Genomic DNA, 27,111 nt, shown 5'->3' with positions numbered 1-27,111 from the left:
TGTAAAAAATGGTACAAAATCCCAGAATCCATTAAACTAAATGGCGTCCGTGAAAGGGCTAACATTTACAAGACAGGAAATAGTAATTTTAACCTGCTAGCAAAACCCTTTGTACGTGTAAGCACTAAGCAGACAGGGATTATAAGTGAGGAGCAGATGAATGAGCTACATAAAAATCTATACATTTAACGGAGGTTTTGGGGATTTTTTGGACAGACATAAAATAAGCACTCTATTGCAGATGAAATGGGTGATGTATTAGCAGAAAATGTGACAGAACCTGATTATCAGAAAGTCTTAGCAACCAAGTTGAAGTCAAGTCATGTTCTGGGGAAGGAGAAAGTACAGAAGCTGGAGAATGATGATGATGTGTGGTTTTGTGGGGCACTCAACTGCACCGTCATCAGTTCCCGTGCAGAGTTCCAACTTTTTGACAGTCCAGTTTTGTCTCTGTCACGAACAATGATGATGATGATGATGAAATGATGAGGACAACACAAACACCCAGTCCCCGGGCAGAGGAAATCCCTAACCCGGCTGGGAATCAAACCTGGTCCCCATGATCCAGAGGCAGCATCGCTAGCTGCGGACAAGCGGCAGAATTATGGGAGATCAGTGATGTCAATGTAGAAGAAATACTAGCATCTATAAATGACGGCACTTGTGATGCTATAAGGGCGAGGCAGGTGTCATACATCTGTAAGTGAAATTTCCACACTCCTAAACATCCCTAGGTCGACTTTTTCAGATTCGATTGTGAAGTGGAAATGTGAAGGGACACATACTGCACAAAGCATACAGGCCAACCTCATCTGTTGACTGACAAACCGCTGACAGTCGAAGAGGGTTGCACTATGACAGTTAGGTGGAAGGTGAGAAAACTTGGATTTCATGATCGAGCAGCTGCTCATTAGCCACACATCACACCAGTAAATGACCAACAATGCCTTGCTTGGTGTAAGGAGCATAAACATTGGATGGCTGAACAGTGGAAAAACGTGTAGAGTGATTAATCATGGTACGTAATGTGGGTATAGCGAATGCCTAGTAAATGTCATCTGCCAACATGTGTAGCGCCAACAGTAAAATTTGGAGGTGGTGCAGTTGTGGTGTGGTCGTGTTTCTCATGGAGGGGGCTAGCATCTCTTGTTGTTTTGCGTGGCACTATCATAGCACATGGCTACAATGATGTTTTAATCACCTTCTTGCTTCCAACTGTTGAAGAGCAGTTTGGGGATGGCGATTGCATCTTTCAACATGAACGAGCACATGTTCATAATACACGGCCTGAGGCAGAGTAGTTACACAACAATAACATCCCTGTAATGAACTGGACTGCACACAGCCCTGGCCTGAATCGTATAGAACATCTTTGGGATATTTTGGAGTTATGACTTCGTGATGGGCCTCACTGATTGACATCGATGCCTCTCCTCAGTGAAGCACTCTGAAGAATGGGCTGCCATTCCCCAAGAAACCTTCCAGCACCTGATTGAATGTATGCCTGCAAGAGTGGAAGCAGTCATCAAGGCTAAGGGTGGGCCAACACCATATTGAATTCCATCATTACTGATAGACGGCACCAAAAACTTGTAAGTCATTTTCAGCCAGGTGTGTGGGTACTTTTGATCACATAGTGTATGTTGCATCATTTTTTCGAAAAAATAATTTGACCAAATAAGAAGTAGCCAGTGTACCAATTAGGTATTGCGGGAGGCTGGAAGATTTAGAGGGCTACAATGAGTATGGATACAATGTGGGGATGGACCCAGAGGAAATCAAGATGCTACAGGAAATAAAAGAACAAAAAGTTAAAGAGATGCCAGATTTAGAGTTGAAAAGATACATTAGTCTAGAATTAGCTGTGAGCTAAGCTTGGAGGCCTCAGAGGGCATTGTAACCTATGCAATGCTAGGTGTTTGACGAACACCAGGTGCCAGGTTGTTGACACTGCTATTTCAGTTTCTTTGCATATTGTCAATCTTCCTCTTCTGTCATTCTTTACTGAATCTATCATATTTAATTTTCTTCTCTATCAGTGAAGGAAAAGTGTTTGAGAGCCTCAGAGGGTGTTATGGTGTCTTATAATGAAGTAAGTTTTATGGTGAGAGAAATGGGGGGTCAAACTGTAATGGAGTGAAGTGACAACGTAAGTATATTGATGTTCGAAAATAATTAAGGTATGAAGGTGATGATGTAAAGGGAAAGTGGAAATAGGGTGCATTATACTGCTGAAAGCTGACAGTAAGGATTGACTTTAGTAATATGAGAAGTTATTCCATGGTATGTGGAAGTGTACAAAGCCTTAATGCATCAGTTAAAATAATGGCAAATAGGAAGGCATATACTGTTGGAATATGTAAAAATAAATTGGAGGCTGAGTGAAATGTAGGGAAATGAAAGTAATTGGGTGTGACAAGAGCAGTTAATAAAGAAGGTTTTGAAGAGGAACACTTAAGTGTAGAGGTCAGGAAAAGGCATGTTCTAATGATGAAAAGGGATATACAGTGGCCACATAGCTAAAGGAAGTTTAACAAATATGACAAAAATATACCTGGATGAAGCTGAAGAAAATTTATTATGAAAGGAGTATGAATGAATGTGGAGATTTTTATATATTGTAAACAAAAAAATTGATTTATGTTCAACAGTGGTAAAAAAATTATGTAGAAGTCATGCAAAGAGAGACTGCATAAAAGTGGTAACTATTTATTATAAAATGTTTGTAAATAATTATTTTGTGTGAAATGTGTTTTTCACAATTAAATGTTCTCCAGTATTGTTAAAGTAAAGAAAAAATTTAAGATAGCTACTAGGTTTTCTTTAAAAAAAAATTATTAAATCCTCTAATGGAACTAAATTCTTGAAAAAAATTCCTGATAGACTTGATCTTGTTGATTAAAATAAAATAAGGAAGCAACACACTGTTAATTTACTTTCATTTGAAGTCAAGTTAAACAAAATATAAATTTTGTAAATAATTTCCTGTAATAATAAGTGATTTTGTATAAGGATGTATGCAAAGAAAGTAGTCTTAGATGGAAGTATGGTTTCTGGGACAACATTGCATGTAAACCCTGGCTGGACAGATATGTGGAGAGTGGAGGAATGTTATGGATGCTACAATGCAAAGGTGCGACTATGTGATGTGCTGTGCTGGTGCTAAGGTTAATAAAATAGTGAACAAGTAGTTAACTTCAAAAGACTTTCATGAAACGTGACTTTAAAAATGTTGAAAAGTTATTGAAATTTTGAAAATTTGCATCAATTATGTCAAGGAAGAAATGATTTTTCATAAAGAAACTAAAAGATTAGACTAGGTTAGTTGTAGACTGCCGAGTCTGGAGTAAGAAATTTGTAATTTTTGTTTATAAGAATGAGAATTTATTTGAAAGATTTAAAATTTCAATTTGATAATTTGTATAGTTCTAAAAATGTTGGAAAAAACTTCATAATCATAGGGGGTGTGAGTTGTGGTATCATATATCACTCCCGTATGGAGCCTGTGTATTGCGGGAATGACTCATGCGTGCATCGTGACAGTTGGTCTGAAGCAGGTTCAGTCGAGTACGTAGGTCTCATTTTCATCAGCTAGAGGACAGTAGCGCACAGAGACATTCAAGAAACAGGTCAAGAGAATATTTTTTTTTAGTTGTTCTGTTGCACAGAGAGATTCGAGAAACAGGTTAAGAGAATATTTTTTGAGTTGTTCTGTTTATTTCTTGAAGGCTTTTTTGTTTATTTATGTTTGTAAACTTTTGTATATGCTCTTAGTAGTGTGAATGATTTGTCATTGTGGTCTAAAGTAAATATGCAGATCATTGTTCTACTGATGAAAACTGTACAAAGTGGTGTGAGAAAGTTTTAAAACAGTGTGAATGCAGACAATGGGGGATTTTGTATCATAATGCACTATGTGATTGAAAGTATCCAGACACCCCCAACAACATACGGTTTTCATATTAGGTACATTATGCTGCCACCTACTGCCAGGTACTCCATATCAGCAACCTCAGTAGTCATTAGACATCGTGAGAGAGAGCAGAATGGGGCACTCTGCAGAACTCTCAGACATCGAACTTGGTCAGGTGACTGGGTGTCACTTGTGTCATATGTCTGTAAGCGAGACTTCCACACTCCTAAACATACCCTATGTCCACTGTTTCTGATGTGATAGTGAAGTGGAAACGTGAAGGGACATGTACAGCACAAAAGTGTACAGGCCAACCTTGTCTGTTGACTGACAGACTGCCGACAATTGAACAGGGTCGTAATGTGTAAGAGACAGACCATCACACAAGAATTACAAACTGCATCAGGATCCACAGCAAGTATTGTGGCAGTTAGGTGGGAGGCGAGAAAACATGGATTTCATGATTGAGCGGCTGCTCATATGCCACACATCAGGCCAGTAAACGCCAAGCGACACCTCACTTGGTGTAAGGAACATAAACACTGGATGATTGAATAGTGGAAAAACATTGTGTGGAGTGATGAATCACGGTGCACACTGTGGCGATCCGATGGCAGGGTGTGGGTATGGCAAATGCCCGTTGACCGTCATCTGCCAGTGTGTATAGTGCCAACAGTGAGATTCACAGGCGGTAGTGTTATGGTGTGACCTTGTTTTTCATCGAGGGGGCTTGCACCCCTTGTTGTTTTGCATGGTACTATCACAGCACAGGCCTACATTGATGTTTTAAGCACCTCCTTGCTTCTCACTGTAGAAGAGCAATTCAGGGGTGGCGACTGCATCTTTCAACGCGATCGAGCACCTGTTCATAATGCACAGCCTGTGGCGGAGTGGTTACATGACAGCAACATCCCTGTAATGGACTGGCCTGCACAGAGTCCTGACTTGAATCGTATAGAACACCTCTGGGATGTTTTGGAACTCTGACTTTGTGCCAGGCCGACCCTCATCAATACCTCACCTCAGTGCAGCACTCCCTAAGAATGGGCTGTCGTTCCCCAAGAAACCTTCCAGCACCCCATTGAATGTATGCCTGTGAGAGTGGAAGCGGTCATCAATGCTAAGGGTGTGTCAACACCATATTGAGTTCCAGTGTTACTGATGGAGGGTGCACTTCATTTTCAGCCACATGTCTGGATACTTTTGATCACATAGTGTCTGTTTAGCAAGTTTATGGTAAAAGAATAGCTAATGCAAGTGCAAATGAAAATACACTCCTGGAAATTGAAATAAGAACACTGTGAATTCATTGTCCCAGGAAGGGGAAACTTTATTGACACATTCCTGGCGTCAGATACATCACATGATCACACTGACAGAACCACAGGCACATAGACACAGGCAACAGAGCATGCACAATGTCGGCACTAGTACAGTGTATATCCACCTTTCGCAGCAATGCAGGCTGCTGTTCTCCCATGGAGACGATCGTAGAGATGCTGGATGTAGTCCTGTGGAACGGCTTGCCATGCCATTTCCACCTGGCGCCTCAGTTGGACCAGCGTTCGTGCTGGACGTGCAGACCGCGTGAGACGACGCTTCATCCAGTCCCAAACATGCTCAATGGGGGACAGATCCGGAGATCTTGCTGGCCAGGGTAGTTGACTTACACCTTCTAGAGCACGTTGGGTGGCACGGGATACATGCGGACGTGCATTGTCCTGTTGGAACAGCAAGTTCCCTTGCCGGTCTAGGAATGGTAGAACGATGGGTTCGATGACGGTTTGGATGTACCGTGCACTATTCAGTGTCCCCTCGACGATCACCAGTGGTGTACGGCCAGTGTAGGAGATCGCTCCCCACACCATGATGCCGGGTGTTGGCCCTGTGTGCCTCGGTCGTATGCAGTCCTGATTGTGGCGCTCACCTGCACGGCACCAAACACGCATACGACCATCATTGGCACCAAGGCAGAAGCGACTCTCATCGCTGAAGACGACACGTCTCCATTCGTCCCTCCATTCACGCCTGTCGCGACACCACTGGAGGCGGGCTGCACGATGTTGGGGCGTGAGCGGAAGACGGCCTAACGGTGTGCGGGACCGTAGCCCAGCTTCATGGAGACGGTTGCAAATGGTCCTCGCCGATACCCCAAGAGCAACAGTGTCCCTAATTTGCTGGGAAGTGGCGGTGCGTTCCCCTACGGCACTGCGTAGGATCCTACGGTCTTGGCGTGCATCCGTGCGTCGCTGCGGTCCGGTCCCAGGTCGACGGGCACGTGCACCTTCCGCCGACCACTGGCGACAACATCGATGTACTGTGGAGACCTCACGCCCCACGTGTTGAGCAATTCGGCGGTACGTCCACCCGGCCTCCCGCATGCCCACTATACGCCCTCGCTCAAAGTCCGTCAACTGCACATACGGTTCACGTCCACGATGTCGCGGCATGCTACCAGTGTTAAAGACTGCGATGGAGCTCCGTATGCCACGGCAAACTGGCTGACACTGACGGCGGCGGTGCACAAATGCTGCGCAGCTAGCGCCATTCGACAGCCAACACCGCGGTTCCTGGTGTGTCCGCTGTGCCGTGCGTGTGATCATTGCTTGTACAGCCCTCTCGCAGTGTCCGGAGCAAGTATGGTGGGTCTGACACACCGGTGTCAATGTGTTCTTTTTTCCATTTCCAGGAGTGTAGTTAATAATGTAAAGTATAAACAAAATATCAGAATTTGTAATATTTATTTTGGTAAAAAGTACAGTTCAAAAGTGTGTTATTTGTTGATTGGTTAGTCACAAAGTGTGGACTAATGCGGGAGAATAACGTTTTTCCTTGGAGACATAGAATGCTTACAGCAGTCTAAAGCAACCGGACCTAGCCTTTCAATGGTACGGGCATGTGTAGTATGATCTCTGAAGGAAGTTTTAATTTGCTGGTTTTAGTTGTGATACATGCGTCAAGAGGTTTTAAATTGGAAGCATATTTATTCCAGTGTGTTTTTTAGAAAGTACAAAATTTAAGTAATTTAGTGTATGAGAGAAAGCAAGTAATTCCACGTGGCCTATTGAGCAAATCGGTGACTAAAAACTTGAGTGCATTAGACACTGATAAACTTAATAGTATGGTGAGTATTTTCATTTAGCAACAATCAGTGCTTAGTAGCTGTTCAGATTTCAGGAAATACATTACCATAACATTGCTAACATGAATGAAAGGGTTTTTGGATGACTGTGTTAAGATTAGCAAGGGCTTGGCAGTGTACAATATTGAGGTTCAGAATATACCAAAGTTTTGCCATTACTTCCATCTTTCATTCAAAATCTAGACCTTTTCCAGATTCTTGGACTAGTTCCACTGTATGCAGCCCGTTGGGAGTTGCAGTACAGTAGATTTCTGCTCAGGTTTCCTACTGGCGATCTGCTGCAGCGAGTTCAGACGTAGGTACAGGTAATGCGCGAACAGAACCACGCTGCTACAAATGGGAGGATTGATGACTTTTGAAAAATGGGTTTGCAACAATCTGAGCATGTTGCATTGCTCTTGCAGTTCTTTTCTGGGTTAGGAAAACTAGTGCATTAGGTGGTGTATTACCCTGAAATATAATTCAGTCAGCAAGATGTTATAGAATTGAGCAAAGTAGCCAATTCGGACAGTGCTTGCTGTAACAGTGAGTAACTGTGGACTATAACATTTTTTATTCCATTTATTTTGTTTATGTGTGTATGCCATATATCTAAATACTTTGTTTCCAGAGAAGATGAAATTTTGTTGGAGTTTGTCACACCGGTGTTGCATGTACCACCTTTCAAACAAAAATATAGGAATGTTATTTTTGTGTATTAGTGGTTTACTTATTCCCTTGAAATCTATCTAACTGTGCTAAAGTTTTATTTAAAGCCAGTTTTAATTGACTTCGGGTGTTTCCCGTAATAAGGACGCTTGTGTCATCTGTAAAGAAAGTATTTGTGATCCAGTGTCAAGAACCTATGTGTTTATACAGAGAAGAAAGTTGGTTGGCCTAAGGATGTATCTGTGACACACTTGTTTTAGCATTTTTGCATCTGAGAAACATCTTAGTGTTTTCATTTAGTTAATGTCTTATTTGTATTTCCTGTTTCCAATTTGTCAAGTATGAAGTGAACCATTTTAGTGCAATGCCTCTATACCATATACTTGGAGCTTGTCGAACAGCATGTTATGGGCCAGACGTCAAATGCTTTACTTAAATCTAAAAAAATACCAGTGTCACTTTTTTATTCATTGTTTGCAGGGCATTGTGTATGACATCAAACGGCACTAGTTTATTTGTTTTTCCTGAGTGCCTGCTGAATATCAGTGAGAATTTTGTTATTCTCTAAAAATTTCATTAAGATATTATACATTACTTTTCTATGATTTTGTTGAAGCCCAGTACGGCAGTTGGTCTGTAGTTTTATTTACCTCCTATCTTGGGAATAGGGACCACTTCAGCGATTTTGTAAGTCTGAAAATGTGCCAGTCAAAGATCAACTGCTGTACCCTCACCAGGCAGTAAAATGCCTGTAATACATTTCTTTATGATGCAATCATGAACACCATCAATTCCTGATGACCTTTTTGTAAGAGTTGATGCAACATGGATTATTTCATCTGTAGTAGGTTCACGAAGAGACAGGAGGAACACGACTGCACTTTTTGCTTCTGTTTCTTTCTAGTATCTGTTTTGTCACTGACAAATTATTTGTGATATTTGCAGTTACACTCAAACGATTTGCAATGTGTTGTGGATCACTTTTACCCTTCTTCTCCTGGTTCAGAGTGATGTTTTCCATTTTAGGGGACACTACTTGCTTCCTTCTTTATTACTTTCCATACTGCTTGGCTTTTATTTACCGACTCCATTATGAACTTATCATTAGCTTTTTTTTTTTTTTTTTTTTTTTTTTGCCTGGACTATCAGTCTCTTGTACATTTGAAGGTATTTCTAAATGTAGTTGTGCAGAAAAGGGGTCCTGTTATTGTTTCTCCCATATCTGAGTAATTCTCTTTTCCTTGCACCCAATATTTTGGTACCTGTTGTTATTTATCTCTTTGCTTTTGAAGACTCACCTCATTACTTGTGTTTTGAGAGGGAATACAATTTCAAAGTAATCACAGAAAAATGTTAAAGAATTTCTGTTGGTGTCATCCGTTTGTTGAAATTCTTCCCACCTTTCACCGTTGTTTTTGGTTCTGGGTGGGCAGCAAGCAGCTTTGTAGGGTAACAACTTTAGCTTCATGATAACAAAGGCTTGTACTTTTACATTGTCCAAAACTGTTTGTATTCACAAATATCTAATCCAGGGAAGTGGCAGTAATTTTTGTGATTCTTTCTGTGGTCTTTATGGTCTGTTTTAAGTTTAAAGCATCTATGAGGTTGAGCAGTAGCTCTTATTTTGCTGGTTCCAAGTAAATCAATGTTAATGTCCCCACACAGCACTAATGACTTTTTGTCTGGATGGAGCCTGTTTAGTCCATATTCAAGCTTATTTATGAATTATTCAGTTTCCATTTGGGGTGCAATGAATACATTCTACAACTGTATTTGCCTTACAAAATTCTGCTGTTTGTCCTGCAGCATTGCTTTTCCCTTTTAAAAATTAAGTTTCAAATCAAATATTGGTTACCTTTCTCTGCTCTTATTCCTGTGGGTACTAGATGCTCTGTTTAATACTACTAGTGAACTGCTCGGTATTTGGGCTCGTTGCAATTAACAGGAAATGCAAAAGCTATCACTGATACTGTTAATAAATGACACTAACATGAAAACTAGGGTTTATCTGCATCACAGAAGGTATTTAACAACATGTAATGCTTATAAATTTTATTTCTAAGGATTTTAGACATTGAGTTTGAAGGTAGTGCTCTACCTGAACTATGCACAGGGATCAGTGGTAGCCCATGTGCAATTTTACAAATGTGTTACCATGCGTTGGCTGGTAACTTTTCAACTTACAATGGGAGTAATTTTAACTTAATATATTAATTTTGAGTGTATTAACTGAACTGTTTAAATATATTCAAATTTTATAATTAATTGCTTAACATTGGAAGGAATAAGCTAAAATGAAGAAAAACTATATTAGTAGCAGCAGGAACTGAACCCAGGCTAACAAATTACCTGCTGTCAACCACATCCCCCCACTTCTGTCACTCCTAATAAACCCCTCAGAGTAATTTGAGCAATATGCTACATCTATTTTCAAAGAAACTATTGATCTGGTGTTGTGAGCAATGTAGCACTCTTAGTGCCAGAAGGAATGACATCACATCAGAGCATGTGCAGTCAAACACAGACAACTGCACTCCTCCTCCAAATTTATTGGAGCGCAGCTGACCATCTTTGATTTCAGCACCTGATGCTTGTTAATAATTATTGTGGAGAGAAGGGTACAAAACATGTTTTCACCTCTTATTTGCATGCAAGCACGCATTCAAAGAGAAACGGCACAATTCTAGTGCGGTATTTACATTGTGCTGGAGCACATTAGTACACGATAACTTACGGCCAGAGTATACTGTGGTGGTATGGGCAGCAGTTCTATGGACCGAAAATGATAAGTACCCACCAGCTCACCATACTTTCCCTGCAGAGAGATTTTAAGGAAGGAAATCATGTGTGCCTTCTTCAGTGATTCGTGTTTACTTCATTCTACGTGTTAGCTCCCGGATACGGTGATGATGCATAAACAAAAAATTTACCTTAGCCCCCACAGAGCCCCAACCATTCGCAAGTCAACTTCATTACATAGATATCCAACTGTTATATTAGAAAGCATATGTATCACCAGTCAGTCATGCAATACCTTTGAGACCAAGATGAAAAGCACAACCTTGTACAATAAAGCATAACTTAACACAGTATATTCAGGTTATTTTAACAAAACGTCTAACATTGTCTGCACATCAACATAGAACTACATGCTACCACTGCATGCAGTGAGAACCTATAATGATGCCATTTTCACAACAATAATAGGCTAAAAAACAAATGTCTGGGTACAGATTTTGGTGCATGAGGAACAGGCAAATCCTTCAGTGTGCACACAAGTGTGTGTGCTCATCAGATTAAACAAGGGCCTTTGGCAGTACGCCAACCAGTGCTTTGCTTTCCTAGTGATCCTCGAAATGTACCCAGTAGGAATTACAGTGAGACAACCGGAAGCTTCTGATTGGTTATGCAAAGGGGTAGTGACAGAAATACAACAAATCTTAGATCAAAGGGTAACAACCAATACCCAGCTCCTGTAATGGAAAGAGGAATATGGCAGAACATCTGGCACACGACTAGTCTCAGGTAACTGAAGCCACACTCTTATACATATTTTTAATTAGATTATGTTAACAAGAATTTAAGTGGTATGCTGATCCACTTGAAAAGTTTTGTTCATTCTAAAATAGATGGAGGATCTGCAAAGGGAGCCTCAAAAATTGTCAGGAGGAAGAGCTTGAATAATGCAGCACAGGGCTTCCTAGACTTAATGTCCTATCATGTTCCAATACGGTGAGCAAATTTAAGTGATTTTACAACGGGAAAAGGAGGGGGGAGAGGCGACAGAAATAAGGTAGATGAATGTAAGTTTCACATTTTATGTTTTATTATTTTCACAAAGTAATCATTTAGTTAAAAAAAGGTTCTCTGGATGTCTCAGGAAGTATACATTTTTTCCTTTACAGCATTTAGCACCAAGTCGTCACTCTGTAAATGGTGTCTTGCAATTAAAATATAGCTTTAGATATAACATTTTCATCTGCTTCGTCTTCATGCACGACTTATTTCACACAAATACAAACATTCAACTGACTACATATAAAACATGACAATGCATTAAAAGAATATATGGAATAAAATAAATAGTATGAGATGATACACGAAATGAGAAAGTGAATGATGGTTCACTGCCTTTTCTTGTGCTGATTTCTTTGACTGTTGCCTTCTCTGTCCTGCCCTGCCATGCACTGCAGCTGGAAACATTACAGTGGCACGATTTAGCACTTTGAAATCATCACCGTCATCTGTATTTTTCCTCTGACTTCTTGTCTTTTTTTATCCTCAAGATGACTTTTTGTGTGTTCTACTTCTGTAAGACTGAACGAAAGACAAATATTAATTAATCACACAGTAAACATAAGAAAGGTACATAATTTAAACAAATTGCAGCAACATTTTAGCCCAACAGGAGTGTGATCAGAATACTTAGCATTTTCAGTCATTCTGGTTTTACAAACAATTTATCATGAAGATCAACAAGCAGGCCTTTACTGTAACAAATGAAACAACCTTTTGGAGTAAGAACAAATTGTACTAAGCACTATATTTATATTTCGCTTTTCATGTAGCGTACAAATTAAATTTCTACACTTTAGATGTCTTATTCATGTATGCTTGGCTGTCAGAGACAGCGAAGGACTTTGAAGAGCAGCTTAACAGACATGCCTTTTGAAACAGACAGGAGGTTAAAGATGAATATGAACAAAAATAAGACAAGGTTAAAGAAATGTTGTCTAACTAAATCAGGCGATTCTGATCAAATTAGATCATGACATCAGCCACTGAAAATCAGTAGACGAGTTTTGCTACCTGGCCAACAAAACATTTGATGATGGCTGAAGTATGGATGGCATAATTTCAGAGTGACAATGGCAAAAGAAGTATTTCTCAAAAAGAGAAATTTGTTACCATCAAATATAAATATTAGGAAGTCTATTCTGAACACAGTTGTCTAGAATATGGCCTTGCATGGAAATGAGGCAAATTTATGGCACAACTCTACTAAAAAAGTGATCAATTGATTGGGGGCAGGGGTAACAATAGTAAATGGAGGCTGATTGATGAATATGGTAAGCAGGTTCAAATGGGTATAAGTTACAGTAGTTATTCAGAGGTTACGAAGCTTGCACAGGATGACCAACAGGGAGAGCTGCCTCAAACCACTCTTAGGAGTGAAGGCGCCAACGCCGACGCCTGTTCGAAATCCCTGAAGGTTCTCCTTGTCAAGATCTACGAATAACATAAATGAGTAAATAATTAATTAACCAATCAATCTATCCCTGAGTTAATGTTGTTCTGTTGGTTCCTGTAGATTTGTCAGACTTACAGACAAAATGAAATTTCGAAACTTGTATATATTTTAACTGACTGAACTGTGGGGATCTTTGTGAAACATTCTCCATTGTATTAACTAAACAAACACTTTTTAGCCTTGTTTCACAAACTTTATTATTACTGTGTGACCTATATTTCAGGTTGTAAGGCCATCCTCTAGTACATAACTTTTGTACGTTGTAAATTAAAATCCACGTGCAGGGTGTATCAACAAAGTGTCATTCAATTTGGCATGTCCATTTCTGAAACTAATAAATGTCAATTTTTTTGTGTGTTTTGATCGAAGGGAAACTCAAAAATTTGTTTTTCATGCCATTTCATAGGTGTTCAATATGCCCCCTTGAGATGCACGGCATATGTCAATGGAGTATTCAAATCGTTCTCACACTGCAGTGAGCATGTCTTGAGTTACAGCTTCCACAGCTGCTGTTATGCGATGTCTCAGTTCATTCATTGTTGCTGGTAATGGAGGCACATAAACAGAGTCTTATGAACCCTCACAAGAAATGATCACACAGAGTCATGTCCAGTGACGTTTGAGGACAGTAATTTAAGGCTGAATCATTTGGTTCAGTGTGACCAGTCTATCATTCAATAATCCTTAGATTCAAAAGTTTCTGTACTTCCACATGCCAGTGTGGCATCCTGTTGATAAATGAAGTAGTTTGAATCCGTCTTCAACTGTGGAAAAATAAAGTTCTCACGCATATCGAGATATGTGCTTCCTGTAACACTGTTCTCGGCAAAGTAAAATGGACCATACACCTTTCCTCGTGAAACTGCACAAAAAAAAAACATTATAGTTTGGAGAGTCCCTCATGTTGTACAACTTCATGTGGTTGTTCTGTACCCCGTATTCTCACTTTACAACTGTTCACCTTTCCATTAAAATGTAATGTTGCCTCGCCCTGAACACTAAGCGTGGAAGAAAACTGTCAGCCTCCATATTGCCAAGAATGAAATTCCGGAACTCCACACATTGTTGTTTGTCACCTTCAAGGAGAGCTGGCAGCAGAATTCTGTACAGTTTCATGTGTAAACATTGAAGCAACACACATCAGGTTGACATCAGTTGCATGTTAAGCTGTTTAACAGCACTTCGAATGGGTTTCTGTGAACTCCTGGTGAAACTATGGCGGGTGCATTCAACATCTGTGTCGCACACAGTGGGATGACCTGGCGATTTGCCTTTACACAAACAACCCGTTTCTTTGAATTGTTCATGCCATTATCTAATGCTCTGTGCTGTAGGAGAATCCACACCATATGTAGTTTGAACGTTATTACTGATTGCCACTGCACGAAACTTTGAACACACAACACTTTCTTTGCTGATCCATTATGGACGGTAGGACAATGCCTGGCATGTATTTCTTGATGCAACACTTTACCAACAGCCAACATAAGAAGTTCATAAAATAAATTTCTACAATACATATGGCTGTTGGTAAATTATTGCATCAAGAAACACAACAGTTTCTGTTGTCCCAACACCATTTTTACTAGAAGTGAAGTGGGCGCATACTTTTGCTACCTAGCAGGAACCATGTAAAACTATGTAGTTTGCTCTTTTGAACAGTACATTGTTCACACACATCACAAAAATATTAATGGTCACGATTTTTTTTAATCTGATAATTCTTTTTGACACTCCCTGTATTTTTTGTCTGTATGTGAAGTCTGATCTCAGAAACTACTGTAGGGACTCCGATACAGTTTCCACTGACATACAGACCAATTTATGAGGAGGGTTTATGTATTTCATTTATTACTGATAGCCAGGTAAGTTGTCCAGTTAGTACAACGCATGTGAAGCCAGATGGGTCACTAGTTATTTTACAGACTTGTTTGATGATTACCTTACTGCCCTTACTTCTGTTCTACAGTGAAACAGGCTGCAGGTTTTTATCACCTATCCTCAATTCTCCCTTGCCCAGTGGCTAAAAAGGCATGTCTAGTTCAAATTTTATTGAAGGTTCGCATCACTTTCAGTTGTTGTGCACTTTCTTAACGATCACAACTGCTTCTATTGAAGCTCAGTTTATAGTTTGTCAGTTATCACCTTTCCTGCTGATATTCGTTTTTCTTGAAACTTCAAAGCTACACCGAATATCAGATTGTTCACCTAACCTGTTCACCACAAACAATTAAATAAACTATATAGACTGTTTGAGATACATCACTATGTGGTTTAAACTCAACACTAAACGAAACCTTTTCTTTCTTAACAACTTTAACTGATATCAAAGAATGCCACGCAACAACCTCTTAGTTGCTGGTAGTTCTCAGACTTGCACCTACATTTATGAAGACTTTACATTCTGCTTGATGGGTACCATATATATTGTTGTGCATAACAGGACAAATTACGTATCATTTATGTATCTGCCAACTTACTTCTTCTGCTATTGCTCTCAGTTCTTCTGCTGCTGCCTTTCCAGTCTGTTCAACCATACTGCAAAATATACTGTTGTTGTCACTGAGTAGTATGTGTGGATGGTCAAATTCCTGAAAATTTACAATAGAAAAGTAGTGGATGTAAGTATTTAAGGCAACAGTAAAACTGTGAATACGTATCTTATTAACAGCTTACACAGTAACAATCTTTCACGACCAACAAAACACAAAAACAATTACAGAAATTTGATTATTAACATTATTGCTGCAGGCTAAGTTCAAACAAAATTTTATTTTTAAATTATATTACTAATGTGCTGAAGTAGAATAAACAAATAAATACTACTGTTTTAAATCTTCCAGCTTTCATCCCAAGGTTTCTTTTGATATATGAACACACTATCTTCATCAGTATGCATGGAGTGAATACCTTCAAGTGAAAACAGGAACAATTTTTGCCATCTTCTATGCCCACTACACAACCTGTCACATTCTCAATCTTCCGTTCAACAAGGTGATAATCCATCTAAAACTTAATGGAACTTCTAACATTAGCAGAATTTTTAGTATTTTCAACCCACTTAATTATGTGAACCGCAAATCCTCTAGTGTAGCCGTCCTGGATGTTACTCTATTGTGACTGCCATTGCCACATAACGTACCTTAGTCCCTGCAAAAAGGGAAACTGCTTTGGCTGAAACTGGAAAACCATTTTATTCACCGCAGTGACTGAGGTTGTATGTTAATGCATTGAGACATTTTTCGAAGCAAATAAAATTGTTTTACAGTTAGGTTTCTTAACAAAACTGGCTATGGAGAGATTAATGTACCAACTGATCTCAGATCATGAAATCGGGGAGGCAAGGAAAGTGTGGAAAATACTGACAAGGAGAAGGGAAATGATGATAGGACATCTGTTAAGATATGAAGGTATGACTTCCATGGTACTAGAGGGTATTGTAGAGGGCAAAACCTGTAGAGTAAGAGACAAGTTGGAATACATCCAGCAAATAACTGAGAACGTAGGTGGCAAGTGCTGCTGTGAGATGAGGAGGTGGCAAAGGAGAGGAATTCGTGGCAGACCACATCACACCAGTTAGAAGACAAATGACTCAAAAAAAGAAAAAAATTGTCATACACAGCCACACATTGTGTGTATATGGGCAGATGAACCAGCCAACAAACGCCCACTTAGTGTTATTGACCAAGAGTCGTGCTCCAGCTACCACTATAGGTCACACAGGAGACAAATCTCTCAAACTGCAAATAGGATCTAGCCTGACTATGGAAGAACATCAATGAGTTTATTTGTTCTACGCAAAAGTTCAGATGCTTTCATATCCTGAGCTGACGGAAGACAGACCAAGTTGGACTGGTAAAACACTGTAACACTGGAGATCATGCATCAATTAAGTCCAAGTCTTACATGGTCTCACTGACAGAACAACAGGTAACATTCAAGATAATGACAATGAGCCTATGGAGTCTTTGGCCCTCTCCTGCAGTCCTTGGCGGAAGAAAGACGGCAAATGGCAATTATGCATTGACTAATGATGACTGAACATAATCATGGAAAATTATGTCTATCGAAGCTGCATATTGATGGCACTTTAGACTACTTGGAAAGGGCGAAGTATTTCTTAACTATTGATATGCGGACAAGATTCTGGCAAATAGAGATTGGTGAGGCTGACTAGAAGAGTTATCCCATTTGGACTATCTAACACTGAAGCCACCTTTGAACGTATCTTATCGTATCGCTTTAGGGCACAAAAAACAACTGGGGTCATACGAGCCCAAGTCTAAACTATAGAACATGAACACACAGAGGAGTTGAACGACTACACATCAGTCCCAATGGACAGACTAGAAGACAGCTAAAAACAGGCAAATGGAAAAAGGGCTAAGAAACACCATGCAGAAATGGAGGTCCAAAACTAAAAATTAAATGGTCTTGGCCACACTGCTTCGGCAGATAAAAAGTAAAACGTGGTCGACAGCCTGCGTGTCATTCACTAAAACAGCTGATAAATGAGACAGCAAACCCAAGCTGGAACACAAATGGTTAAATAAAAAAAAGGGCATTCCAGCAGGAAGTGGCAGACAGTTAAAATTTGTTATAAGGACAAAGTCTTCCCCCCATGAACCATGGACCTTGCCGTTGGTGGGGAGGCTTGCGTGCCTCAGCGATACAGATAGCCGTACCGTAGGTACAACCACAACGGAGGGGTATCTGTTGAGAGGCCAGACAAATGTGTGGTTCCTGAAGAGGGGCAGCAGCCTTTTCAGTAGTTGCAAGGGCAACAGTCTGGATGATCGACTGATCTGGCCTTGTAACAATAACCAAAACGGCCTTGCTGTGCTGGTACTGTGAACGGCTGAAAGCAAGGGGAAACTACGGCCGTAATTTTTCCCGAGGGCATGCAGCTTTACTGTATGATTAAATGATGGCGTCCTCTTGGGTAAAATATTCCGGAGGTAAAATAGTCCCCCATTCGGATCTCCGGGTGGGGACTACTCAAGAGGATGTCGTTTTCAGGAGAAAGAAAACTGGCGTTCTACGGATCGGAGCGTGGAATGTCAGATCCCTTAATCGGACAGGTAGGTTAGAAAATTTGAAAAGGGAAATGGATAGGTTAAAGTTAGATATAGTGGGAATTAGTGAAGTTCGGTGGCAGGAGGAACAAGACTTCTGGTCAGGTGACCACAGTGACCACAGGGGGTGGTTTTTTTTTTTTTTTTGGGGGGGGGGGGGGGGGCGCAAAACTTCTATGGTCATTAGCGCCCGGTCCGTGACTTAGGAAGCGGTAAAAAACCGAAATTTAAAACCAGCAGCAATGAGAACGAAAGTCATAAAATTGGAGAAACTAAAAGCGGAAGGAAGGCTTAAAAATCCACTACAGAAAGGGGTTGGTTGTCCCCAAAAAAAGCTTCAAATGACTGACGTCATTTCACTGGCACTAATAAACCAGAGAACGTGGTCGGCGGAGCGCGTGTCATCTGCTAAAATCGACGATATATCAGGCGATAGCTGTAGACGGGAGCGTAACGGATTAAAATAGGGGCACTCAATTAAAAGGTGTCTTACCGTCCACAGCTGAGAGCAGTGGGGACAGAGTGGGGGAGGATCGCCGCTTAAAAGATGTCGATGGCTAAAAAGGCAGTGCCCTATCCGGAGTCTAGTTAAAATTACCTCCTCCCGACGACGCGGTCAGGAGGAAGAGGTCCAAGCACAAGGAAGAGCTTTCATGTCCCACAATTTATTATGGGTAAGTGTCGACCAATGCGTGTGCCATAAATGGACAACATGTTGACATAGAACGCTCCGTAGATCGGCGAAGGGAAGCGATTGAATAGCTGGCCGAGGAAGTGAGACTGCAGCCTTGGCTGCAATATCGGCCGCCTCATTTCCACAGATACCAACGTGTCCCGGGAGCCAGAGGAACGACACCGAGACGCCCCCCAGGTGGAGCAAGCGCAGACAGTCCTGAATCCAGTGGACCAGAGGGTGCACAGGGTAAAGAGCTTTGAGACTAAGGAGAGAGCTGAGAGAATCGGAGCAGACTACGTACTGTATCCGCTGATAGCGGCGGATGTAGTGGACAGCCTGGAGAACAGCGTAAAGCTCCGCAGTATAAACCGAACACTGGTCGGGAAGCTGAAAGTGATTTGGGGTGTCACCAACAATATAGGCACTCCCTACACCTAACGATGTTTTCGAGCCATCGGTGTAAATAAATGTGGCGTCCGTCATTTGTGCACATAGAGCAGCAAATGCCCGACGATAAACAAGTGAAGGGGTACCATCTTTGGGAAATCGACAAAGGTCACGGAGCAGGCAGATCCGGGGACGGAGCCAAGGTGGTGCTGTACCCCCAAGTTGTCAAGAAGGTTTTAGGAAAGCGGAAGGAAAGCGAATGGAGCAGTTGACGGAAGCGGACTCCCGGTGGTAGTAGGGAGGAGGGGCGACCTGCATACCCTACATCAAAGGAGGCGTCGAAAAAAAGGTCATGGGCTGGATTAGCAGGCATGGAAGACAGATGGCTAGCATAACGACTCAGAAGGACTGCTCACCGATTGGACAGCGGAGGTTCAGCAGTCTCAGCATAAAGGCTTTCCACAGGGCTGGTGTAAAAAGCTCCAGACACTAAACGTAATCCACGGTGGTGGATAGAGTCGAGACGCCGAAGAATAGACGGCCGAGCAGAGGAGTAGACTATGCTTCCATAGTCCAATTTCAAGCGCACTAAGGCGCGATAGAGGCGGAGAAGGACCACTCGGTCCGCTCCCGAGGAGGTACCATTCAGGACACGGAGGGTGTTAAGGGATCTCTGACAGTGAGCCGAAAGATAGGAAACGTGAGAGGACCAGCACAGTTTTCTGTCAAACATAAGACCCAAGAATTTAGCGACGTTGGAAAACGGAAGGTTGACAGGACCTAGATGTAAGGAGGGCGGAAGAAACTCCTTACGTCGCCAAAAATTAACACAAACGGTCTTACTGGGAGAAAAACGGAAGCTGGTTTCGATGCTCCAAGAGTGGAGGCGATCGAGACATCCTTGAAGACGACGTTCAAGAAGGCTGGTCCGTTGAGAGCTGTAGTAGATCGCAAAATCGTCCACAAAGAGGGAGCCCGAGACATCAGGAGGGAGACAATCCATAATTGGATTGATGGCAATGGCAAACAGTACAACACTCAGCACGGAGCCCTGGGGTACCCCGTTTTCTTGGGAGAAGGTACGGGAGAGAGTAGTGTTCACCCGCACCCTAAATGTGCGCTCTGCCATAAATTCGCGAAGAAAAAGGGGCAGCCGACCTCGAAAGCCCTAAGAGAACAGTGTGCGGAGGATGCCTGTCCTCCAACAGGTATCGTATGCTCTCTCCAGATCAATAAATATTGCTACTGTTCGGCGTTTCCGGAGAAAATTGTTCATGATATAAGTGGAGAGAGCAACAAGATGGTCAACTGCAGAACGATGCTTTCGGAATCCGCATTGGGCAGGTGTTAAAAGACTGCGGGATTCCAGCCACCACGCTAAACGGTAATTCACCTTACGCTCCAAAACCTTACAGACACTACTCGTGAGAGAAATGGGGCGATAGCTAGAGGGGAGATGTTTGTCCTTTCCAGGTTTCGGAACAGGAACGACGATAGCTTCCCGCCATCGTCTGGGAAAAGTACTGTCGGTCCAAATTCGATTATAAAGGCGAAGGAGGTAACGCAGACTATGGGTTGATAAATGCAGCAACATTTGGACGTGGATACCATCCGGTCCTGGGGCAGAGGAGCGAGAAGAAGAGAGTGCATGTTGGAGTTCCCGCAAGGAGAAAACAGTATTGTAGCTTTCGCGATTTTGAGAGGAGAAAGCAAGAGGTCGCACTTCCGCTGCACGTTTCTTCGGGAGAAACGCTGGCGGGTAATTTGAAGAGCTCGAAATCTCAGCAAAGTGCTGACCCAACGAGTTAGAAATGGCGACGGGGTCCACTAATGTGTCATGCGCGACAGTGAGCCCAGAGACCGGGAAGAAACTAGGCGCGCCAGATAACCGTCGAAGCCGACTCCAAACTTCCGAGGAGGGAGTGAAGGTGTTAAATGAGCTAATAAAGAATTTCCAGCTTGCCTTCTTGCTATCGTGGATGACACGACGGCATCGCGCTCGGAGCTGCTTATAGTGGATACAGTTGGCCAAAGTAGGATGGTGGCGGAAAACGCGGAGAGCACGTCGCCGCTCACGTAGTGCATCACGGCATGCCTCGTTCCACCAAGGAACTGGGGGGCGCCGGGGCAATTCGGAGGTGCGTGGTATTGAATGTTCCGCAGCTGTAAGAATAACGTCGGTAATATGTGCGACCTCATCGTCGACGCTGGGAAAGTGACAGTCATCGAATGTCACTAGAGACGAAAAAAGTGTCCAATCGGCTTGGGAAAACTTCCAGCGTCGCGGGCGCATGTAGGGCAGTTGAGGCTGCAGTCTAAGGACACAAGGAAAGTGGTCACTCGAGTGTGTATCATCAAGGGCGAACCATTCGAAGCGCCGAGCTAGCGGAACAGTACTGACTGCAAGGTCCAAATGAGATAAATTTGTCGTGGAGGCAGACAAAAACGTAGGGACCCCAGTGTTGAGGCAAACTAGATCTGCTTGGTGGAAGACGTCTAGCAATAGTGAGCCACGTGGACAAGGATGTGGAGATCCCCAAAGCGGGTGGTGGGCATTTAAGTCCCCAACCAGCAAATATGGGGGTGGAAGCTGACCAAGAAGATGAAGGAGATCAGCTCGTGCCATTGGTGTGGACGATGGAATGTATACAGTACAAAGAGAGAACGTGTATCCGGAAAGGGAAAGACGGACGGCGACAGCTTGGAAGGAAGTGTTTAAATGGATTGGGTGATAATGGAGAGTTTCATGGAGAAGAATCATGAGTCCTCCACGTGCTGGAGTGCCTGCAACAGAGGGGAGATCATATCGGACGGACTGAAAATGAGGGAGAACAAAGCGGTCATGGGAACGCAGCTTTGTTTCCTGAAGACAGAAGATGAGCGGCAAGTAGGATCGTAAGAGGATCGACAATTCATCCCGATTGGCTCGAATACCGCGGATATTCCAGTGGATAATGGACATAGGGTGAACAAAAAATGGAGGAATGTGACCAAGGTCGCTGTCAACTCAACGACTGCTCTGAGCTTGCGACCGACAGCATGGAATGGCATTCAGCCGAAGGCAGAAGATCCTGATCCATAGGTTGGTCAGGAGCAGCTCCTGCCACCAGCGACCGGCCGGTTGATCGGCCGCCAGCAGTGCGCCTCGGTGACACGGAAGACGGCCTAGGGTGATTTCCGCCAGGTGGTGCTGTAGATGGGACACGCCTTGGCGGAGAAGGAGAGGAACTGCGTTTCTTTGTAGCCTTCTTGGAAGTATGATGTTTAGAGGAAGGAGGAACCGATGGTTGGGAAGTTGCCGTACGTAAAAACTCTTCACGAGTATGCTCTTTTTTTGAAGTCTTGGTGTCGGACTTTTGGGCTCGAGATTTAGCAGAGCCCGACGAAGGGTGAGCCAGAGAGTGGGCAAGCGAAAGTGGTGAGGTTGAACGGGCGATCTTTGCGCTGGCCGATCTGACGACCGTGGCACTAAAGGAGAGGTCGCAAGTCTGCGTGGCCGCCTCCTTTGTTGGCCGAGGAGAAGCAAGGACAGTGCTGTATTTTCCTTTCTGAGGCACGGTGGGCTGCCGACTGGCGAATAATTTTCGAGCAGCAAAGGTTGACACCTTTTCCTTTACTCTAATTTCCTGGATGAGCTTTTCGTCCTTAAAAACGGGACAATCTCGAGAGGAAGCAGCGTGGTCACCCATACAGTTGATGCAGCGAGGGGATGGAGGTGGACAAGCACCCTCATGGGCATCCTTGCCACACATAACACATTTGGCCGGATTGGAACAGGACTGGCTGGTGTGATTGAACCGCTGACACCGATAGCAACGCGTAGGGTTTGGGACATAAGGGCGAACGGAAATTATCTCATAGCCTGCTTTGATTTTCGATGGGAGTTGAACTTTGTGAAATGTCAAGAAGACAGTGCGGGTTGGAATGATGTTCGTGTCAACCTTTTTCATAACTCTATGAACAGCCGTTACGCCCTGGTCAGACAGGTAGTGCTGAATTTCTTCGTCAGACAGACCATCAAGGGAGCGTGTATAAACGACTCCACGCGAGGAATTTAAGGTACGGTGCGGTTCCACCCGGACAGGGAAAGTGTGTAGTAGTGAGGTACGCAGCAATTTTTGTGCCTGGAAGGCACTGACTGTTTCTAACAACAGGGTGCCATTCCGTAATCTGGAACAAGACTTTACAGGTCCTGCAATTGCGTCGACACCCTTCTGAATAATGAAAGGGTTGACGGTGGAGAAGTCGTGACCTTCGTCAGACCGAGAAACAACAAGGAACTGTGGCAACGATGGAAGAACTGACTGTTGCTGAGACTCAGTGAACTTACGTTTGTGAGCAGACATAGTGGAAGGTGAGGAAACCATTGCGGAAGAATCCCCCATGATTACCGGCGTCTCCGATGGCGCGCTCCTCCCTTGTGGGGGCCCTCTCTGAGGGCACTCCCGCCTTAGGTGATTGTTCTCACCTCAGGTCACACCTCCCGACAAACGGACGGAGGGACCAATCAGCACTTTCGGAAGGTATCAGCTCGGGTAATCACCCCTCCCTGGGCCTGGCCGTTACCAGGGGGTACGTACGTGTCCTACCTGTCTACTCGGGGCGGGGAATTACGCGTTACCCCGTCACCGGCTACGCATGGAAGTGCGTGGGTCGGCCTTCAGTCACGCACAGGGAGGAAGAAAGAGAAAGGGAAAGGAAAGAAGAGAGGTCTCAAACGCCGCAGCGGAGAAAAGGATAGAGAGAAGAGGTAAGGAAAAGAGAAGGACAAAGGAAGGATGAAGACTTGCAAGCAAGGAAGGCGAAGAATGTGGTACATTTACAAGCTTCCGTCTCCGGACGTAGGCACAAACCATACCCCCAGAGGGGGAGAAAGGGAAGGAAAGAGCCAGAGGTGAGGGGGGTGGGGGGGGGGGGGGCGAAGATGGGGGATGGGGAAGGATGCGGAAAGGGAAGGTATGCAGCCCGGAAAGGAAGGAAGGCCACATCAGCTCGGGGTCCCGTGCTTGCTACGCACGTATCCACAAAAGAGTTGTGGATCCCCTGGGGGGGACCACAGGGTTATAAACACAAAGTCAAATAGGGGTAATGCAGGAGTAGGTTTAATAATGAATAGGAAAATAGGAACGCGGGTAAGCTACTACAAACAGCTTAGTTAATGCATTATTGTGGCCAAGATAGATACGAAGCCCACACCTACTACAGTAGTACAAGTTTATATGCCAACTAGCTCTGCAGATGACGAAGAAATTGAAGAAATGTATGATGAAATAAAAGAAATTATTCAGATAGTGAAGGGAGACGAAAATTTAATAGTCACGGGTGACTGGAATTCGAGTGTAGGAAAAGTGAGAGAAGGAAACGTAGTAGGTGAATATGGATTGGGGCTAAGAAATGAAAGAGGAAGCCGCCTGGTAGAATTTTGCACAGAGCACAACTTAATCATAGCTAACACTTGGTTTCAGAATCATGATAGAAGGTTGTATACATGGAAGAACCCTGGAGATACTAAAAGGTATCAGATAGATTATATAATGGTAAGACAGAGATTTAGGAACCAGGTTTTAAATTGTAAGACATTTCCAGGGGCAGATGTGGACTCTGACCACAATCTATTGGTTATGACCTGTAGATTAAAACTGAAGAAACTGCAAAAAGGTGGGAATTTAAGGAGATGGGACCTGGATAAACTGAAAGAACCAGAGGTTGTACAGAGTTTCAGGGAACAATTGACAGGAATGGGGGAAAGAAATACAGCAGAAGAAGAATGGGTAGCTCTGAGGGATGAAGTAGTGAAGGCAGCAGAGGAACAAGCAGGTAAAAAGACGAGGGCTAATAGAAATCCTTGGGTAACAGAAGAAATATTGAATTTAATTGATGAAAGGAGAAAATATAAAAATGCAGTAAATGAAGCAGGCAAAAAGGAATACAAACGTCTCAAAAATGAGATCGACAGGAAGTGCAAAATGGATAAGCAGGGATGGCTAGAGGACAAATGTAAGGATGTACAGGCTTGTCTCACTAGGGGTAAGATAGATACTGCCTACAGGAAAATTAAAGAGACCTTTGGAGAGAAGAGAACCACTTGTATGAATATCAAGAGCTCAGATGGCAACCCAGTTCTAAGCAAAGAAGGGATGGCAGGAAGGTGGAAGGAGTATATAGAGGGTCTATACAAGGGCGATGTACTTGAGGACAACATTATGGAAATGGAAGAGGATGTAGATGAAGATGAAATGGGAGATACGATACTGCGTGAAGAGTTTGACAGAGCACTGAAAGACCTGAGTCGAAACAAGGCCCCCGGAGTAGACAACATTCCATTGGAACTACTGACGGCCTTGGGAGAGCCAAGCCTGACAAAACTCTACCATCTGGTGAGCAAGATGTATGAAACAGGCGAAATACCCTCAGACTTCAAGAAGAATACAATAATTCCAATCCCAAAGAAAGCAGGTGTTGACAGATGTGAGAATTACCGAACAATCAGTTCAATAAGCTACAGCTGCAAAATACTAACACTAATTCTTTACAGACAAATGGAAAAACTAGTAGAAGCCGACCTTGGGGAGGATCAGTTTGGATTCCGTAGAAATACTGGAACATGTGAGGCAATACTGACCTTACGACTTATCTTAGAAGAAAGATTAAGGAAAGGCAAACCTACGTTTCTAGCATTTGTAGACTTAGAGAAAGCTTTTGACAATGTTGATTGGAATACTCTCTTTCAAATTCTAAAGGTGGCAGGGGTAAAATACAGGGAGCAAAAGGCTATTTACAATTTGTACAGAAACCAGATGGCAGTTATAAGAGTCGAGGGACATGAAAGGGAAGCACCGGTTGGGAGGGGAGTGAGACAGGGTTGTAGCCTCTCCCCGATGTTGTTTAATCTGTATATTGAGCAAGCAGTAAAAGAAACAAAAGAAAAATTCGGAGTAGGTATTAAAATCCATGGAGAAGAAATAAAAACTTTGAGGTTCGCCGATGACATTGTAATTCTGTCAGAGACAGCAAAGGACTTTGAAGAGCAGTTGAACGGAATGGATGGTGTCTTGAAGGGAGGATATAAGATGAACATCAACAAAAGCAAAACAAGGAAAATGGAATGTAGTCGAATTAAATCGGGTGATGCTGAGGGGATTAGATTAGGAAATGAGACACTTAAAGTAGTAAAGGAGTTTTGCTATTTAGGGAGCAAAATAACTGATGATGGTCGAAGTAGAGAGGATATAAAATGTAGACTGGCAATGGCAAGGAAAGCGTTTCTGAAGAAGAGAAAATTGTTAACATCGAGTATAGATTTAAGTGTCAGGAAGTCATTTCTGAAAGTATTTGTATAGAGTGTAGCCATGTATGGAAGTGAAACATGGACGGTAAATAGTTTGGACAAGAAGAGAATAGAAGCTTTCGAAATGTGGTGCTACAGAAGAATGCTGAAGATTAGATGGGTAGATCACATAACTAATGAGGAGGTACTGAATAGGATTGGGGAGAAGCGGAGTTTGTGGCACAACTTGACCAGAAGACGGGATCGGTTGGTAGGACATGTTCTGAGGCATCAAGGGATCACCAGTTTAGTATTGGGTGCAGCATGGAGGGTAAAAATCGTAGGGGGAGACCAAGAGATCAATACACTAAGCAGATTCAGAAGGATGTAGGTTGCAGTAGGTACTGGGAGATGAAGAAGCTTGCACAGGATAGAGTAGCATGGAGAGCTGCATCAAACCATCTCAGGACTGAAGACCACAACAACAACAACAACAACAACAACAACAACAACAAAGTGGCGGGGTGGCGCCACTGAGCAAATGACATTGGCTAAAAAGGCAGTGCCCAATACGCAGCAGAGTTAAAATAATCTCCTCATGGCGGGAGGGCCAAGAGGAGGTTGTCCAAGGTGCTGGGGGAGGCTTAATAAGCTGAAGCTTATTCCCGCGAAGGGAGGACCATTGGCAATGGCAAAGGGACACCACCTCCACACAGATGTCAATGCGGAGTTCATCGGAGGGAATATACGTA

The 27,111-nt window shown here is 42.9% G+C and overlaps 1 protein-coding gene across 3 annotated transcripts in view; it reads right to left on the bottom strand.

The window, feature by feature from the left end:
• Positions 1 to 11,507: 11,507 nt before the first annotated feature.
• The window catches only part of LOC126235975 (probable multidrug resistance-associated protein lethal(2)03659), a 301,252-nt gene continuing 285,648 nt past the window's right edge, over positions 11,508 to 27,111 (bottom strand). For all 3 annotated transcript variants that reach the window (XM_049944950.1, XM_049944951.1, XM_049944952.1), the window contains 2 exons: positions 15,435 to 15,545; positions 11,508 to 12,020 (listed from right to left, as the gene is read on the bottom strand). In XM_049944950.1, the coding sequence (XP_049800907.1) occupies positions 11,985 to 12,020; positions 15,435 to 15,545 (147 nt within the window). In that variant the 3' untranslated portion in view covers positions 11,508 to 11,984. The remainder of the gene's footprint in view (positions 12,021 to 15,434; positions 15,546 to 27,111) is intronic.

This window comes from Schistocerca nitens, chromosome 2 (genome assembly GCF_023898315.1).
Source record: "Schistocerca nitens isolate TAMUIC-IGC-003100 chromosome 2, iqSchNite1.1, whole genome shotgun sequence".
Lineage (NCBI taxonomy): Eukaryota > Metazoa > Arthropoda > Insecta > Orthoptera > Acrididae > Schistocerca > Schistocerca nitens.
Note: the sequence above shows the minus strand (reverse complement) of the source record. Positions and strands in the feature narration are given on the sequence as shown.